The sequence below is a fragment of the Salvelinus alpinus genome, chromosome 19, assembly GCF_045679555.1.
Source record: "Salvelinus alpinus chromosome 19, SLU_Salpinus.1, whole genome shotgun sequence".
NCBI classification, from domain to species: domain Eukaryota; kingdom Metazoa; phylum Chordata; class Actinopteri; order Salmoniformes; family Salmonidae; genus Salvelinus; species Salvelinus alpinus.
In genome coordinates this window covers 49,043,847-49,060,235 of record NC_092104.1, presented here as the reverse complement: position 1 = coordinate 49,060,235, position 16,389 = coordinate 49,043,847, and the positions used below count along the sequence as shown (strand labels likewise).

The window sequence follows — 16,389 nt, the reverse complement described above, 5'->3', positions numbered from 1 at the left end:
GCACCAAGTTACACATCTCAAAAGGCACTGAATTGGTGGAACGACCCAACTATAGGCTAATGCCAAAGTGTGAAAAATATTGTATGGCCTCCTGCAGAACTGGAAAAACCTTGGGTGGGACTGCACTAACGATCTCACGCTGCTAGCATCACAAAGTGCAAAATGTTTCAGAGAGAACGAGAGAGAGAGCGAGAGAGAGAGAAAGGGAGGGAGACAGAGTGAGAGAGAGCGAAAAAAAGGGAGGGAGACAGAGCGAGAGAAAGAGAGAGAGTCTCCTCATTATGTGATTTTGGAGATATTCCAGTTGAAATATTTATTAAGATATTAATATGGGCTCTTCCTCTTCATCTCCTCTCTGATGATATGCTCACACAGCTCTATCTTTCTGCTCCTCACTAGGTCTGACCTCTCTCCCTCTGTAACACACACACACAGTCGCACAAACAGCCTGCTACCAACCTTTAGTAAACTTTTGGAAACAATTGTGTTTGACCAGATACAATGCTATTTCACAGTTAACAAATTAACAACTGACTTTCAGCACGCTTATAGGGAAGGGCACTCAACATGTATTGCACTTACACAAATTACTGGTGTTTGGCTGAAAGAAACTGATAATAAGAAGCTGTTTTGATAGACTTCAGTACAGCGTTTAACATTACTGATCATAATCTACTGCAAAAAATATTTGTGTGTTATGGCTTTACATCCCCTGCTATATCGTGGATTGAGAGTTACCTGACTAATTGAGAGTTACCTGTCTAACTCCAACATAATCCAGGTAGAGTCGGGCATTCCCCAGGGCAGTTGTCTAGGCCCCTTTCTTTTTTCAATCTTTACTAATGACTTGCCACTGAGTAAAGCCTGTGTGTCTATGTATGCTGATGACTCAACACTGTACATGTCAGCTACCACAGCAAGTGAAATCCCTGTGACACTTAACAAAGAGCTGCAGTCAGTTTTAGAATGGGGGGGCAAGTAATAAGATAGCACTAAATATTTAAAAAAAACTAAAAGCATTGTATTTGGGACAAACCATTTACTAAACCCTTAAACCTCAACTACATTTTGTAATGAATAATATGGAAATTGAGCAAGTTGAGGACTGTCATGGTCAAAACATATTGATGCAACGGTAGCTAAGATGGGCAGAGATCTGTCCGTAATAAAGGGCTACTCTGCTTTCTTGACATTGCTATCAACAAAACAAGTCCTACGGGCCCTAGTTTTGTCACACCTGGACTACTGCCCAGTCATATGGCCAAGTGTCACAAAGAGATACATACAGAGCAGCAGGTCTGGCCCTTGGAGAGCCAGTACATGGAGAGCTAACATCGATTACATGCATGTCAATCTATCCTGGCTCGAGAGGAGAGATTGACTGCATCACTACTAGTCTTTGTGAGAGGTATTGACATGTTGAAAGCACTGAGCTGTCTGTTCAGATGACTAGCACACAGCTCAGACATCCATGCATACCCCACAAGACATGCCAGAAGGGGTCTTTTCATAGTCCTCAAGTCCAGAACAGACTCTGAGACACGCACAGCACTACACAGAGCCATGACTACATGGAACTCTATTCCACATCAAGTAACTCATGCAAGCAGTAAAATCTGATTTAAAAACAGATAGAATTGCACCTTATGGAACAAATCGGACAGCGAAGAGAGACACACGCATACAAACGCACACACGCACTTTACACCCACGTACATTGTAATGTTGTTGTATGGTGGTATTATAACTTTTGTATGGTAGATATGTAGTGGTGAAATAATGTTACATTACGTACTTTTTAGTTGTTTTTTGTTGTTGTGGGATGTAAGTGCCTTAATGTGTTTGGACCCGAGGAAGAGTAGCTGCTGCCTTGGCAACAGCTAATGGGGATCACTAATAAATACAAAACACACACCCTCCCTCACACACAAAAAAACATCCAGAGGTCAATATCAGAGGTGACACTTAAGAGCCTTGATCCTTGTGTTATAATGTATGTGTTGTGTGTGTGCGCGCGTGCATGCTTGTATCTGTGCATGTGTTTGTACATACTAGGGTTGAATGGCGGGAACCATTTTTTTTACTGTTTACTGCCAAAACCCTTCCCTTTTCCGGGATAAATAACTGTGAGAAACCGGTAAATTGTAAAAAAAAACATTTAAATGAACAGCATGGCGTGAAATGGAACTGTTAAATTATATGTGTCTAAATCTGTCTAAATCTCTCTTCTCTATGGCATGATGAATCATCAACACTCTGGGTGGGAACACACCATCTCGGTATGGAGCGCAGTTGTGGTCCTGGCCATGTGGTGCCAGGACAACAACCTCTCCCTCAACGTGAGCAAGACAAAGGAGATGATTGTGGACTACAGGAAAAAGAGGACCGAGCATGCCCCCATTCTTAACGATGGGGCTGCAGTGGAGCAGGATGAGAGCTTCAAGTTCCTTGGTGTCCACATCACCAACAAACTAAAATGGTCCAAGCACACCAAGACAGTCGTGAAGAGGGCACAACAAAACCTATTCCCCCTCAGGAGACTCAAAAGATTTGGCATGGGTCCTCAGTTCCTCAAAACGTTCTACAGCTGCACCATCGAGAGCATCCTGACTGGTTTCATCACTGCCTGGTATGGCAAATGCTCAGCCTCCGACCGCAAGGCACTACAGAGGGTAGTGCGAACGGCCCAGCCAAGCTTCCTGCCATCCAGGACCTCTATACCAGGCGGTGTCAGAGGAAGGCCCTAACAATTGTCAGACTCCAGCCACTCTACTCATAGACTGTTCTCTCTGCTACCGCACAGCAAGCGGTACCGGAGCGCCAAGTCTAGGTCCAAGAGGCTTCTAAACAGCTTCTACCCCCAAACCATAAGACTCCTGAACACCTAATCAAATGGCTACCCAGACTATTTGCATTGCCCCCCCCCCCTTTTACACTGCTGCCACTCTCTGTTGTTATCATCATTGAGATGTGTCTGTTACTTGCATAGTCACTTTAATAACTCTTTTTTTTTAAACTGCATTGTTGGTTAGGGGCTTGTAAGTAAGCATTTCACTGTACGGTTGTATTCAGCACAAGTCACTAATACAATTTGATTTTGATTTGAGTTCACAATGCATGCAGACCTATCATCCCGTCACGGAAACTTTACAGTTTTTTTTCTGCTACAACTAATATAAAGACCAAATGTGTGTCAAAATTACCGTCTCCATCTGGCTTTCGGGGGTCACCTTAGTTTTTACTTTGCACCCGCAGAGTTCTAAAACCGTGTTTCACTCCACTATCGTTGCGTTAAATCAGTGCACGTGCGAGCACTCTCTCACAGCCTTGGCCTCTTTCCATCAATTCCATTCAAATTGCACGCAAAATAGATCATCCTGTTCTAGATTGATATACAACCCTATATATAGAAGTCCTAGCCTACCTCTTTCAGGTAATACATGCAATGCGGTATTAGTCTTATATTTAGCTAATTCATGATGGGTTATGCATAATAAGCGTCTAACTTCTAGCCTCTGTCTCTTGAACAATAACATGTGCTCCGCTGGCCTCTCCTTAAAAAAAAAGCTCCTTAGCTCTTGGAGTCCCATGCAGGAAAAGATAGACTAGAATAGCTTGCTGGACATCACTTTAGCATTTCATATACCAACAGAATATTTGAAGCTGTTGTTTGCTGAATGTTAAATGTAGCACCCAATAGAACTCACGGGTAGTTTGAAATAAGAGCGAACGCACGATGGCGGTAGGCTATAGCAGTTATTTATTCAGACCCATAACCATCCAATCTGGGGGAAGAAAAGAGAAAGCCTTCTACATCTAATTCTGGTCCTGTATTATTCAAGGATGTCATTAGAATGACGAAGATAAGGACAGCGAAACTTATTTCAATTTGACTGTTGAAAGCGAGGAAGGAATGAACAAACAACAAATTTGGACTCATCAGACCAAAGGACAGATTTCCACCAGTCTAATGTCCATTGCTTTATTATTGGTGTCCTTCAGTAGAGGGACATTTTCTATGCAGAAATTTGACCATGAAGGCCTGATTCATGCAGTCTCCTCTGAACAGTTGATGTTGAGATGTGTCTGTTACTTGAACTCTGTGAAGCATTTATTTGTGCTGCAATCAGAAGTGCAGTTACCTAATGAACATATCCTCTGCAGCAGAGGTAACTCTGGGTCTTCCTTTCCTGTGGCGGTCCTCAAGAAAGCCAGTTTCATCATAGCACTTGATCGTTTTTGCGACTGCACTTCCAGATTGACTGACCTTCATGTCTTAAAGTAACGGTGGATTGCCATTTCTCTTTGCTTATTTGAGCTGTTCTTGACATAATATGGACTTGGTCTTTTACCAAATATGGCTATCTTCTGTATACCACCCCTACCTTGTCACAACACAACTGATTGGTTCAAACGTATTAAGAAGGAAAGAAATTCCACAAATGAACTTTTAACAACACCCACCTGTTAATTGAAATGCATTCCAGGTGACTGAAGCTGGTTGAGAGAATTCCAAGAGTGTGCAAAGCTGTCATCAAGGCAAAGGGTGGCTACTTTGAAGAATCTCAAATATAAAACACTTTTTTGGTTACTACATGATTCCATATGTGTTATTTCATAGTTTTGATGTCTTCACTATTATTCTACAATGTAGAAAATAGTAAAAATAAATAAAAACCCTGGAATGAGTAGGTGTGTCCAAACTTTTGACTGGTATTGTATATGGTTTATCATTTTTGAATGACACTTCTGGTTTTGGCGGGAAATACCGGGTTACCCGGGAGAAAAGTGATTTATTGTTAGGATGGAACATTTGTAAAATACCGGGAAAATATTGAACCCTAGTGCATACGCATCTAACAACGTGCAAATGTGTAAGCAACCTGTGCAATACTGTGCCACATCCGATTAAACAGACTCTAAAAATTAACACAAAGATGACTTCTTTAAGTTTACTCCAAAAAAACATGTCTAATGTAAGAGTGAGCTAGACAGTGATGATGGGGGCTTGAAGCCATCTTTAAGGCGATAATATAATCATGTATATGGCATTTAGCAGACGCTTTTGCGATATAACAGAGTAAGCTAAAGCGCTACTGCTAATGAGCCCATATTAGAGTGTGGTAGAGGTACTATCAGGAGAGCCAGGCGGAGCGAAGAGAGGCACTGTTGACAGCTCACACACAGCCCGTCAGTCCCAGTGAGACCACAAGGCCCGTCAGAGGCAACCGAGTGGCATCTCTCACACGCAAACATTCACGTGCACGAACGCACAGCACAAACACAAAAACCTATGGACGCGTATGCACACGCCCGCACATGTACACGCAACACTGGTGTGACGCTACAGCCATCAGCCTTGAGAGGAGACAAAGAGGATAGCGCCCCCTTACATTCTCGTCACGTTCAAACCAACAACTGGCCTTCTACAGACCACCCTACAAACGCTCTACCGCGTAAAGAGAAACAAAGTCTGTGTGGATGGACGACAGGTCAAAGCCTTTGAAGATGACGTCACCTTAGTCCGGTTATGTTAGGTGTGACGGAAGGACTGAATTGAGGCACCTTTGATTCCATTTCCTATAACGGTGGACGTATTTGTTTTGATCACTGAAATATTCCATTATCAATCAGAGACGAAGAACGAGAGTATGGGAAGGTGGACTATGTGTGACGTGCTAGTGTGTGCGTGATGTGCTAGTGTGTGTGTGATGAGGTGGTGTATATATGGTGTGTGTTTGGAAGACCATAATCCCAGCGGTCAACAGTTTGAGGGGACAGAGCTGCTCTGACGAGCGAGCGAGAGAGAAAGAAAGAAAGAGAAAATTGAAAGAGAGAGAGAGCGCGCCATGTGGTTAACACTGCACACAGCCTGACCACACAAGAGAGCCTCTCTTTCCCTCTCTCGCCCTCTTCACCCTCCCTTCCTTCCTCCCTCTGTAACCCTCTCCTTTCTCCACCTCCCTCGATCCCAAACTCTCCCCATCCACCTCCCCCATCCTTTTTTTTTAGGTCGCTGTCTATCACTTCCTTATCCCCCTCCACCACCGCCCCTCCCTCGCTCACCCGTATGGGGATCTGCTCTGTCTCGCTCTCCTTCTGCGGGTTGCGGTACTTCTCGTAGAAGTCCCTCTTCTTCTTGCTCTCCCGGTCGTCCTTGCGCTCTCTCTTCTCGGCGGGTTCGTCCGAGGCCTCGGGGGAGAGCAGGGGCGTGGGCTTGGCCGGCCTCTCCACCTCCAGGTGGTTCTCATTGGGGTTGAGCACCATCACACTGTAGCCTTCCTGGAAGACAACACACACAAATGTTAGAGATTCCACGCATCCGCCTCCGACTCACTTCTGTGTCTCTGGCTGTGTGTGCACGTGTGTTTAGGTGAATGCAGTTGACGCCCATACAATAACTCACTTTGATTATTGTATGGGCGTCAACTGGATGATTGTGCCAATAGTGAGAGGCATCTGTGCCAGGGTGGTAGGGGAGAGACAGTCCGTCTTGCCATGGCAAGAGAGACAGACAGACGAGGTATGGTAGGAGTCAGACAGCAGAACTATTGGATGCAGGATTAGAACTCAGTGACAGGAGTCTCAGCCAGTGAATAGCATTGGGTCCAAAGGCCAGGTGTCACTTACTATCAAAACGAATTGATCCCTCCATCACTCAACTCAAGAGTTAGTGGCTGTCGTATACATGTGTGTGATCAGTGTGTGTGTGTGTGCGTAACTGCAATTCAAGTTGTGAGGATAACAAGGGGCATACAACTATTAACAGAAACAAAATACAAAATGAACAAACAAATTCTAAATGGCATTATGCTGTAAAACTAAGATAAGGAAGTCAGAAAATGTCCTGTAAGTTGTTCGGAATTGAAACAGGCAGAAACTATTATGGTCAGGGGAAGTTTCCACGAGGCCTTAGTGACTTCTTCAACTCTGAAGACATTTTTAATTAAGTGTGTTTATTATCCCAAGCACTCTCAAACTAAAGCAGGAAACGGAGGGATTCCTTTTCCATTTTGGCAGCACTTCACACACACACTCTCCCTCTGTACACACACACACACACACACACACACAAACACACACACACACACACGCACCGAACACACGCACTAAACACACAAAAAAATTGGCAGATCTGAACTGACAAAAAGGTTTTTTGAAGACAAGTGTAGGAGTAAGTGAGGAAATTTCGCTGTGATTCCTCCCAGAGACGCCATCACACACACTGTCTACACACTGCAGCACGTCTCCTCCGTTTTAATAAGTGTTAACACAATGTGTGTGTCCCTCTTCCGCCCATCGATGTCAAACCTGCCCCACACATTAGCACCTGGTGTGTGTTGACAACAGCAAAATGACACTTTCACACGTCCCCAGACTATAAAATTATTCTTATTTTCACACTCTCTCCGACCGAAGGCTTTAGCCAAAGCCCCCACCACTCCCTTTAGGATGATTAGAATCAAACTTTCAGACAATCTCAAATAAGACAAATTGCAGCAGTAGTGGGAGTACTTTCACAAACAATTATATAATGATTTTATACAAGTATTAATTAAGGGCACACTTTACTAGGATCTATTTTTGCATTTTAGGTCATAGCTATTTCGCAAAATCTCTGACACCGACACCTTAAATCGCTAGACAAATATTTTGAGTTGAAATATATTCAATTAAATAAATAATTCCGTTTTTAAATCAGCAGAGACTTTTTAGGAAGCTGTAAAATAGAAAATGAAGTAAGAATGAATTGAATCACAATATTAAGACCGAAAGAGAAGTTGCTAAATGAAACAAACGCGATTCAATACATTTGTTTTTCCAGTTTGCTTCTGTAAAAACAACACGGCTATTACCAAACTAAGTACAGGATCACCGTCAAAGTGACATCACTGACAGCTGTCCATTAACACGAGTCAAACAATAGCAATCAAACAACTGACAACCCCTATAAAACCCATTGTTCCACACATTGATATAAAGCGTCAACCCGCACGTTGACGTTATACGGACGAAGCCTTTTATTAGGGAGCTTACAGGATTCTTTAGCTAGAGGAGTTCCTCGGCTGTTGGCTCTGACTTAAGTTCATTTTCTTCCTGTGTGTTAGGTGCTGCACGTACGGCCCCGCACCACAGCACCACCTGGGCTGGGAGCGGAGCTAGAAGGGAGAAGTCTTTCTTTCTCATCTTCCTCCTCTTTTGGGCATACTAGCTATCTGCAGTGGGAGGGAGGGAGGGAGGGGTAAAGTAATAGGTCAGGTTCTATTAAAGTGGCTTAGCTCAGTTCAGCACAGGCCCGGGGCTGTCTTTGTTGGCACAGCCACCATGGAGCAGTTCACACGGACCTTACGACCGGAGAGGATGAGGAGAGGAAGATGGGAGAGAGGAGGCGAGGAGAGGAGGTCCGCTCCAGCTTTGTGCCACTGCCCACTGGTGGCAGGCTGGGAAAATGACTGGCAACACTGTCTTCCTCTCAATCAGAGACGAGGAACGAGAGAGAAAGAGAACGAGAGGGAGAGAGAACTAGACAAAGGGCGAGGGTGGATGGAGAGAGACAGAAAGAGGAGAGGGAGCCGGAAATAAAAGACAAAGAAAGAAAGAAAGAAATGGATTGGGGAAGAAAGAGATGGATAAAGGGAGAGTCCCTTCACAGAAACACGAAGTGTTCAACCCATCCATCCATCAATCCATGTGCCTAAGATCTACGCGGCACATAGGGCAAAGCGTTAATGGGTGAACACCATTAGGCCTACTGTGCTAATGCTAGCCCTGTGTGACCAAGCCCTGCCTGGGCTAATTGTGGCTAACCCTTAGTGCTGCCCAGTCACCCTGAAGCATTACTGTGAGAGGGACCGGTGGTCCCCAGCATCACAGACTTCTGCAGTAGGGCCACGGGTTCATCGCCAAGTCGGAAACCATCATTTACGTCGACAGAGAAAGGTCTCGGCGGTCTCAGGCAAACATTGGTCTCTGGGTCTTCTCCCTCGCTCTCACCCTGCTGTTCTGTCCAACAGCAAAGGCATTTTACACTAAGGGGAAAGAGAGTTAAGAGGCTGAACTGCAGAGGTTATTTATTAAATCGTCAATGTATTCTGGTGTTTTGTATATCTTTAAAGTGAATGCCAACAGTAAGTACAAGGTCTTTTTTTATTAAAGGTGGTGCCATCGCTATGTAATGAGGGAAAAAAATTGCTGAACTTGTATTTAACAACAAATGATATGTATAATTTATAACGAAGTACTATTACACATGAATATAATTACTACCCTAGTTAGCGCTGATTGTCTCGATTGCCTGTCAGCGTTGAAAAGAATCTCACGCTCTCGCTTGGTGTGGACACTGATGTTGCGTCAGTGTTTCTTTATGCAGAGCTTTGCAGGATAAGCTTCACACACACACACACACCCTTCCCATGCCCCTGAGTGCCCTGTGCCACCGCCACACAGAGCCCTGGCCCAGAGGGCAGCGGTCAGAGGGGTCACCCAGGCCCCTCCGAGGGGGGACCCACCCCCGTCACCCCTCTCCGGACGCTCTTTAGCGCTCCTTTGTCGGGCCTGTCGAAGACCAGCCGACTCCCCTCAGATAGCACAACAATGGCCGCCGCTCAGGAAGCCCTGCTCTGCCGTCAGTCTCTGCCCTCCTCCATCTCCCGGCGTGTCACTAACGCCGCGCCGAGTATCAGCCTGACATCTCACACACACACACAGATCTTATTATACATCCCATTCAACGCCATCAATGGATCTAATCAGTTCGCAAAGAAAGTGCAGATACGTAGCGACAAAGGATAAAAACGCAAATGCTGCGCGTCAATGGGGAAATATTGATGGGTCATTTCTAACGCTCGGGGCTGTTTATTGGACCCAACGCGCTTTGATAAAGCTACGCGGTCAGACTGTGGTCATATTTGGCCGTGAGAGAGTGGAACGGTAACGAACCATTGTCTGCCTTCTCAAAATCTAAGGCTAAGGGCGTCCCTTTAAGAAGACGCTATCCCCATGTTCACAGTTGGGCTGTAATGAAATGAAACGTGTGTGAGTGGAGAGAGGCGGCCAAAAACCGTGTGTGTGTGAGTGTGTGTGTGTGTGTGTGTAGAGTCTTTGATGTGCGAGCTCTCATCTAGCACGCACGGCCTTTGGGCACAGCAAAAAGGACAGGCACTTGACAGGTACAAAGCATGGCTGATAGTGGTCAAGGGGGCATGTGGGTAGGAAAGGGGATGATTGTGTGTGTGTGTGTGTGTGTGTGTGTGTGCTTTAAGGAAAATATATTGTAGCGCTGTGAGCTTTAGGAAGATGGGTGTATCAACGTGTATACAACGGTGTATACTATGGTGTTGTACACTGATGTGAGAGGGAATCTGTATCTGAATGAAACCGTGTACGTCTTGTATGTGCTCGCTACATTATCAGCTACGGCTGGCAACGCTCTGTCTAATCCCTATTGGGGGGTTGTTCTTGTGTTAGTATCAGGGCAGCTGACACTCCCTGTACCGACACCATCGGCTATGCTTCCTTGTTTCTGTGATAGCCCTCCCGTGATTGGTTGCCGCGACTTGACAGGCAGAGGGCAAAGGCGCGCTCGCCACTGTCCAACCAATCAGACGGCGAGGGAGGGAGACAAGGCGGCAACATGTCTGGAGGCTACACTGGGGATAGGAGGCACCAAGGCAGACAGAGAAAAAAAAAAGAAGACCAACCCGGAAAATGAACGTGGGGAATCAAAGCCACATCTAGACACTCGGTCTCAATTCATGAACACACATTCGCGGCTAATTCAGCAGATAATGATGCTGCCACAATGTGTTCTATTGAGATGAAACATTAATACAGCCTTACACTAATACCTGAGATACAGGTAGACAGCACGGGAGGCGGGAGAGGCAGAGAGAGAGGCAGAGAGAGAGAGGCAGAGAGAGAGGCAGAGAGAGAGATTTTCTCTTTGAGCCCATAGAGAAGCATGGGAGGCCCTGGTGGTGGAGCATGCGGGAATGGAAATACAGTTATATGAAATGGGCCCCTCCTGGGCTGAGGCAGGCCCCCCTCTCTCTCAGGGCCACCCCTGCTCTGGGTGACCTTGCCTGTCTCCGGCTCCACGTGGGCTTTTTCAGCAGCCAGGGGCCCATTATCCCCCTCTCCTCGTCTCTCCCAGAAACCACACAGCTCACAAAGCACTGTCAGATTAAGACACTGTACCCCCCCCCACCAACCCTCTCTCACATATACACATACCCACAACCCCTCTCTCACACACCCCAAGACCAGCCCTTCACACCCCCAACCCCTCTCTCTCACACCCCCCAAGACCAGCCCTTCTACACATATATAGATGTAGGATCATCATTTGATCACTCTTTTGATGCTGAGAACTTCGTGGTTTACATAAATTCCCTGAAAACCCACACTAACACAGTTATATTAACAGTATTCCACTTTCCATGTAGCCTCATTTTGACCAGCTAATAGCCTAACCACCGTGCAAGCATTATTAAGGACTAAACGTTAAAATCCTGTCGCTGCCGTAATATTTTCCTGTGGCTATCTGAGATTTATCTATACTACTGTCCCAAGTAAATAGATTCAATCACTCACGCACACCAACAAAAGCACCCACAACCACAAACAAACCAAATTGATTGTCTAATAGACAGTGGGTGTCTTCGTACAACAACATTGTTTATTACTGTACAGAGACAGTCAATTCAATGTCGCTTTTAATAACAACCTGAACGAGTCTCTGTGATCCTCACTGTGTTTATAATAATGATCAACATTAGCATAATTAGGCCATGTCCTAATCCACAGTAACCTTATCTAACAAGTCAAGTTCTGTTCAGAGTGAAAAAACAAGGAAGTTTAACCTTGGGCATGGATGTGTGCTCATTTAGATATTGTTTACAGGCTCAACTGAATATTTATACAGGAGTTCAAAGTGGAGCGTTGTTGGGGAGGAAGTGAGGAGAATAGGAGTGGTTCATATCCCCCTGTGCCTCAGAATCTTTTCATGTCTGACTTTACATCTCTCCTTCCCCCCCCCCCCTCTCTCTCTACTTCTCTTCTGGACCTGTTTATTTTCAGCACCTCCGCACGGACGCACACACACACACACACGCGTCAGCGATACGAGCAACACACTTGACGCAAAGCAAAGGCTCCCTCACATCTCAATTATTTATACGTCTCCTGGACGATTTCATCTCAGCAACTCGGCTACATTTAGCTTCCTTTCATTTTCTGAGCTACTGTAGAAGCTGGTTGACACCAGAGAAGATAGCCCAAATCTCCCGAGGCCCTCTCTACGCTCCCTTACTCTCATTCACTCTTTCTGATACACTCCGCTTCCAATAGAATGGATGACCCCTACCTGTACAGTACCCGTCTTCGTTTTTACTATTTTCTACATTCTAGAATAATAGTGAAGACATCAAAACTATGAAACAACACATTTGGAATCATGTAGTAACCAAAAAAAAGTGTTAAACAAATCAAAATATATTTGATATTTGAGATTCTTCCAAAGTAGCCACCATTTGCCTCGATGACAGCTTTGCACACTCTTGGCATTCTCTCAACCAGCTTCATGAGGTAGTCACTTGGAATGCATTTCAATTAACAGGTGAGCCTTGTTAAAAGTTAATTTGTGGAATTCATGTGTTTGAGACAATCAGTTGTGTTGTGACAACGTAGGGTTGGTATATAGAAGGTAGCCCTATTTGGTAAAAGACAAAGTCCATATTATGGCAAGAACAGCTCAAATAAGCAAAGAGAAACAACAGTCCATCATTACTTTAAAACATGAAGATCAGTCAACGCGGAAAATGTCAAGTGTTTTCCAAGTGCAGTAGCAAAAACCTTCAAGCGCTATGGTGAAACTAGCTCTCATGAGGACCGCCACAGGAAAGTGGCAAACTATAGCAAGTCCCAGGCATATTTGAGCGTGAGGAAGACAACCAATAACATGGATTTGCCTCCATTGAACCACACTATGGTAAGAGCCATCCATTTCAACACACAAGGACTGTGGCTGTGTTAACTCCACAACACATGTCAAGAGATTAGGCTGATACTGAATTCCTCTTGTCTGATGAAACTACACACACAGACAGAGATTTAGACACACACACACACACACTCTTGGAGAGCCCATCCTATGGTGATGCATACACTAGCACAGACTGCTTCATCTGCTCTCATCACGGCACACCGTGGGGTGGTGGCGGGGGCTGGACGGAGCATTAATCAACGGTCAGGTGGAATTTGTCAGAGCTATCGATTGTGCAAGTAAATGTTACAGAAGTCATTTGTCAAAAAATAAATAAATACAGGAGGGCAACGTGTCAAGCGTTCACGGTGAAGTGACAGTGAACACACACGCGCGCACGCACTCCTGTGTTCCTGTGGTTACACGAACCAGTCTGCTATAGTTTTCACCATGTGTAGATCCAACGTTACTAGAGATTAAACAGAGGCGCATACGGAACGTAAAGCAGAACATTAGTTTAATAGATCATCTAGAAACATGATTACCTCTCAAATACATGGAGAACCTACCTCGTATTGCACTGTAATAGTATTGTATCCTTGGGTACCAAATCAGTCACCTACAGTAAGTGTCTGTACAGTAGATTGTACCCGAGGTCCACACAGCTCTGAGGCCATACTAGGGAGACAAAGACACACTGAGGTAGGGCTAGCTGGAAATAAATACAAAATCCCCATTCTTACGCCGTTAACATTGTGATTTATATATTCTATTGTCTTCCCTCAGCATACACATCCATTTTTAATGGAGGGGAGATATAGATCATGGAATGATCGGTGCCTCCCTATTTTCCTGTCCAACTATTTAATGTATAAATCAGAGTCTTGCACCCGAGTGGGGGAGACGGCCGGGGGAGAGAGGGGGAGGCAGAAGGCGGCTCGGCCCGGCACAGGGCCACCGGAGGATGGTTCTGGAGGCAACTGGTGACCAGTGTGTGTGTGTGTGTGTGTGTGGGGGGGGGGGGGGGGGGCATACAGTATGTAGAGAATCAACAGACCAGGGCCAATGAAGGGCTTCTATAAATCACATCACATAGCAAACCTAAGCATTACATACTGTACATACCTTTGTTATGTATGCATCTTTTGTATGACAGGTGCGCGTGTGCGTATGTGTGCGCAAGACTGTATGGGGAGAGATGGCACGCACAATGTCCACAACTCCCCTCTGTTATAATTATTGTTTTCACCAGCAATGAGAACTGTAAACCACTAAAGAGAAGGGTCACACACCTCCACAACCACACATAACCGTAACTCAAGTTGACCTGCAGGAAGCCAAACCACCGAGGCCACGTGATGCCTGATCCCCTAGGTCTACATCTGGTCACTCAGCAGCTATAGGGCTTGGAGGCTAGGGTTTGGGATTAGGGGCTGGGACTAGGGGCTTGGGCTTGAGAAGGCGTGATTGGCTCTGGAGCTGTGATCTGACATCCAGGCTGTAATCTGGGGATGTCTGGGGGTGAATAATGAGATCCTAGTAACCAGGCCCAGGTATTCATCTTAGTGAACACCACAGGCCCTGAGCGACCTTTAGGGGTTAAAGTGGAATCCCTTGACCTCTGCCCTGTTATTGTGGCCAGAAAGTGAGGGCCAGGGGCAAGCTGGTGGTCCTGCTGGGATTGTTGATTATGTATATATATGTGTGTGTGTGTCCATACAAAACCATAGGAAAGCATAATGTAACTTGCTTTCGTTAGTAGTAAGTGTGTGTACCAAGCAACATGTCATGCTAGCCTTATGAAAGATGATATTTACCATGGTAACCTGCCTTCTCGTCACTAGAACTGCACCATAGGTACAAGAGTCAGGTGAGGTGGCCGCAGCCAGTCTCAACATCTGTTTAAAGTGTTAACAGCAGGCATGGCTGCAGCTCTGCCCTACCATTTACTCTGGCAATTTTCTCAGGATGTGACCTCAGAAAAAAAGTATTGAAGGACTGCGTGTGTGTGTGTGTGTGTGTGTGTGTGTGTGTGTGTGTGTGTGTGTGTGTGTGTGTGTGTGTGTGTGTGTGTGTGTGTGTGCATGTAATACAGACCATTTTCCATAGTGTCTTTAACACATGGCTTAGTACATGCTTGAGAGGACACACGTGGTGCTACGCAAATATGATGGAATCCCCTTTATCCTCTACAAAGGGGCATACACATAGGCCTACACACGTACGGAAGAGTCTTCCTTGAAACAACAAAATAAACCAAGCTTATAGTTTCCTATTGACCTCGGACATTCCCGAAAATAGGTTCTAATATAGGTTAACCGTTCAAGGCAGTCCTAAAATAAATCCCCCATCCCACCACCACAACCAGCAGCACCCTCTTAAAAAAATATAATAACATTTGAAGACCACCTGTTGTCTATTATTTTTACATACTGCTTTCTCATAAATCATAACACTAGGTAATTAATCAAGCTGTCAAAATGGGGACTGGGGGGTCACATGGCAGGGTCAGGGGTCGTATCCATGCCGATGGAGGTCAGGGTCACACCACATTCCTCATTATCAAGTTGGGATGAGAGAGGGCCCGAGCAAACAAAAGCGAAAGCAGATGGAGAGGGACGGATGGAGAGAAAAAAAGAGGGAGAAAAAAAAAAAATGTGGACAAAGAAAAATGAAAGAAGGTGTCAGCTGCCTGCAAATGAAGATAGGGGAGCCGACTCCGAGAGGGGAGGCGCGAAAGAGTGGAGAAAAAAAGAATGCGATAAAAAAAAAAAAAAGGACGGGCATAAAGAAAAGAACAAGAGTAAAACTACAAGATGTTTCTTCCGTACAGACACAACACTTGTTGGCGAAAGGGCGGAGGGGGGGCAGTGGTTTGCGAGGCCCTTCTCCATCTGAAAACACGGGGATTCAGATGTGGCAGATACGATTGTTATCTGCCTGTGTCTATCTATTGAGAGAAATGATCAAGCACAAAGATCGTCTCTCTCTCCCTCTGTCTACGTCTCTCTCTCTCTCATCAAAGTCACGATGAGATGGAGCAGACAGATGGACACGCATCGACAACAGATAGATAAGATGCAATAGAGGGACAATGAAACGCTCATTTACCATAAACAGCCCATGTCCTGCAAATATATTAAAAACATACATAACAAAGTACCATAGAAAAAGAGAAAGGCTTCTACTTCTGTCATTGCTTGTGATTAAGGGGATTATTTCAAAACGCTGCCTTTTCCCTCTTTAGTCGCCTACATGTGACCACAGGTACTCCCCATATTCAAGTAGTGTCAAATGAAGCAAGTTAAACCCACACGGTGGTGAATATTTTATCCTAACTGAAGCTTGCACAATCAAAGGCGGGGGGGGGGGGGGGGGGGAAGCAGGCAAAATGCTTGGTAAGGGCG

At 45.3% G+C, this 16,389-nt stretch overlaps 1 protein-coding gene across 13 annotated transcripts in view; it reads right to left on the bottom strand.

Moving 5' to 3' along the window:
* Positions 1-16,389, bottom strand: part of LOC139545765 (cotranscriptional regulator ARB2A homolog) — a 199,689-nt gene that overhangs the window by 125,288 nt on the left and 58,012 nt on the right. For all 13 annotated transcript variants that reach the window (XM_071353913.1, XM_071353906.1, XM_071353918.1 and 10 more), the window contains exon 7: positions 6,067-6,282. In XM_071353913.1, the coding sequence (XP_071210014.1) occupies positions 6,067-6,282 (216 nt within the window). The remainder of the gene's footprint in view (positions 1-6,066; positions 6,283-16,389) is intronic.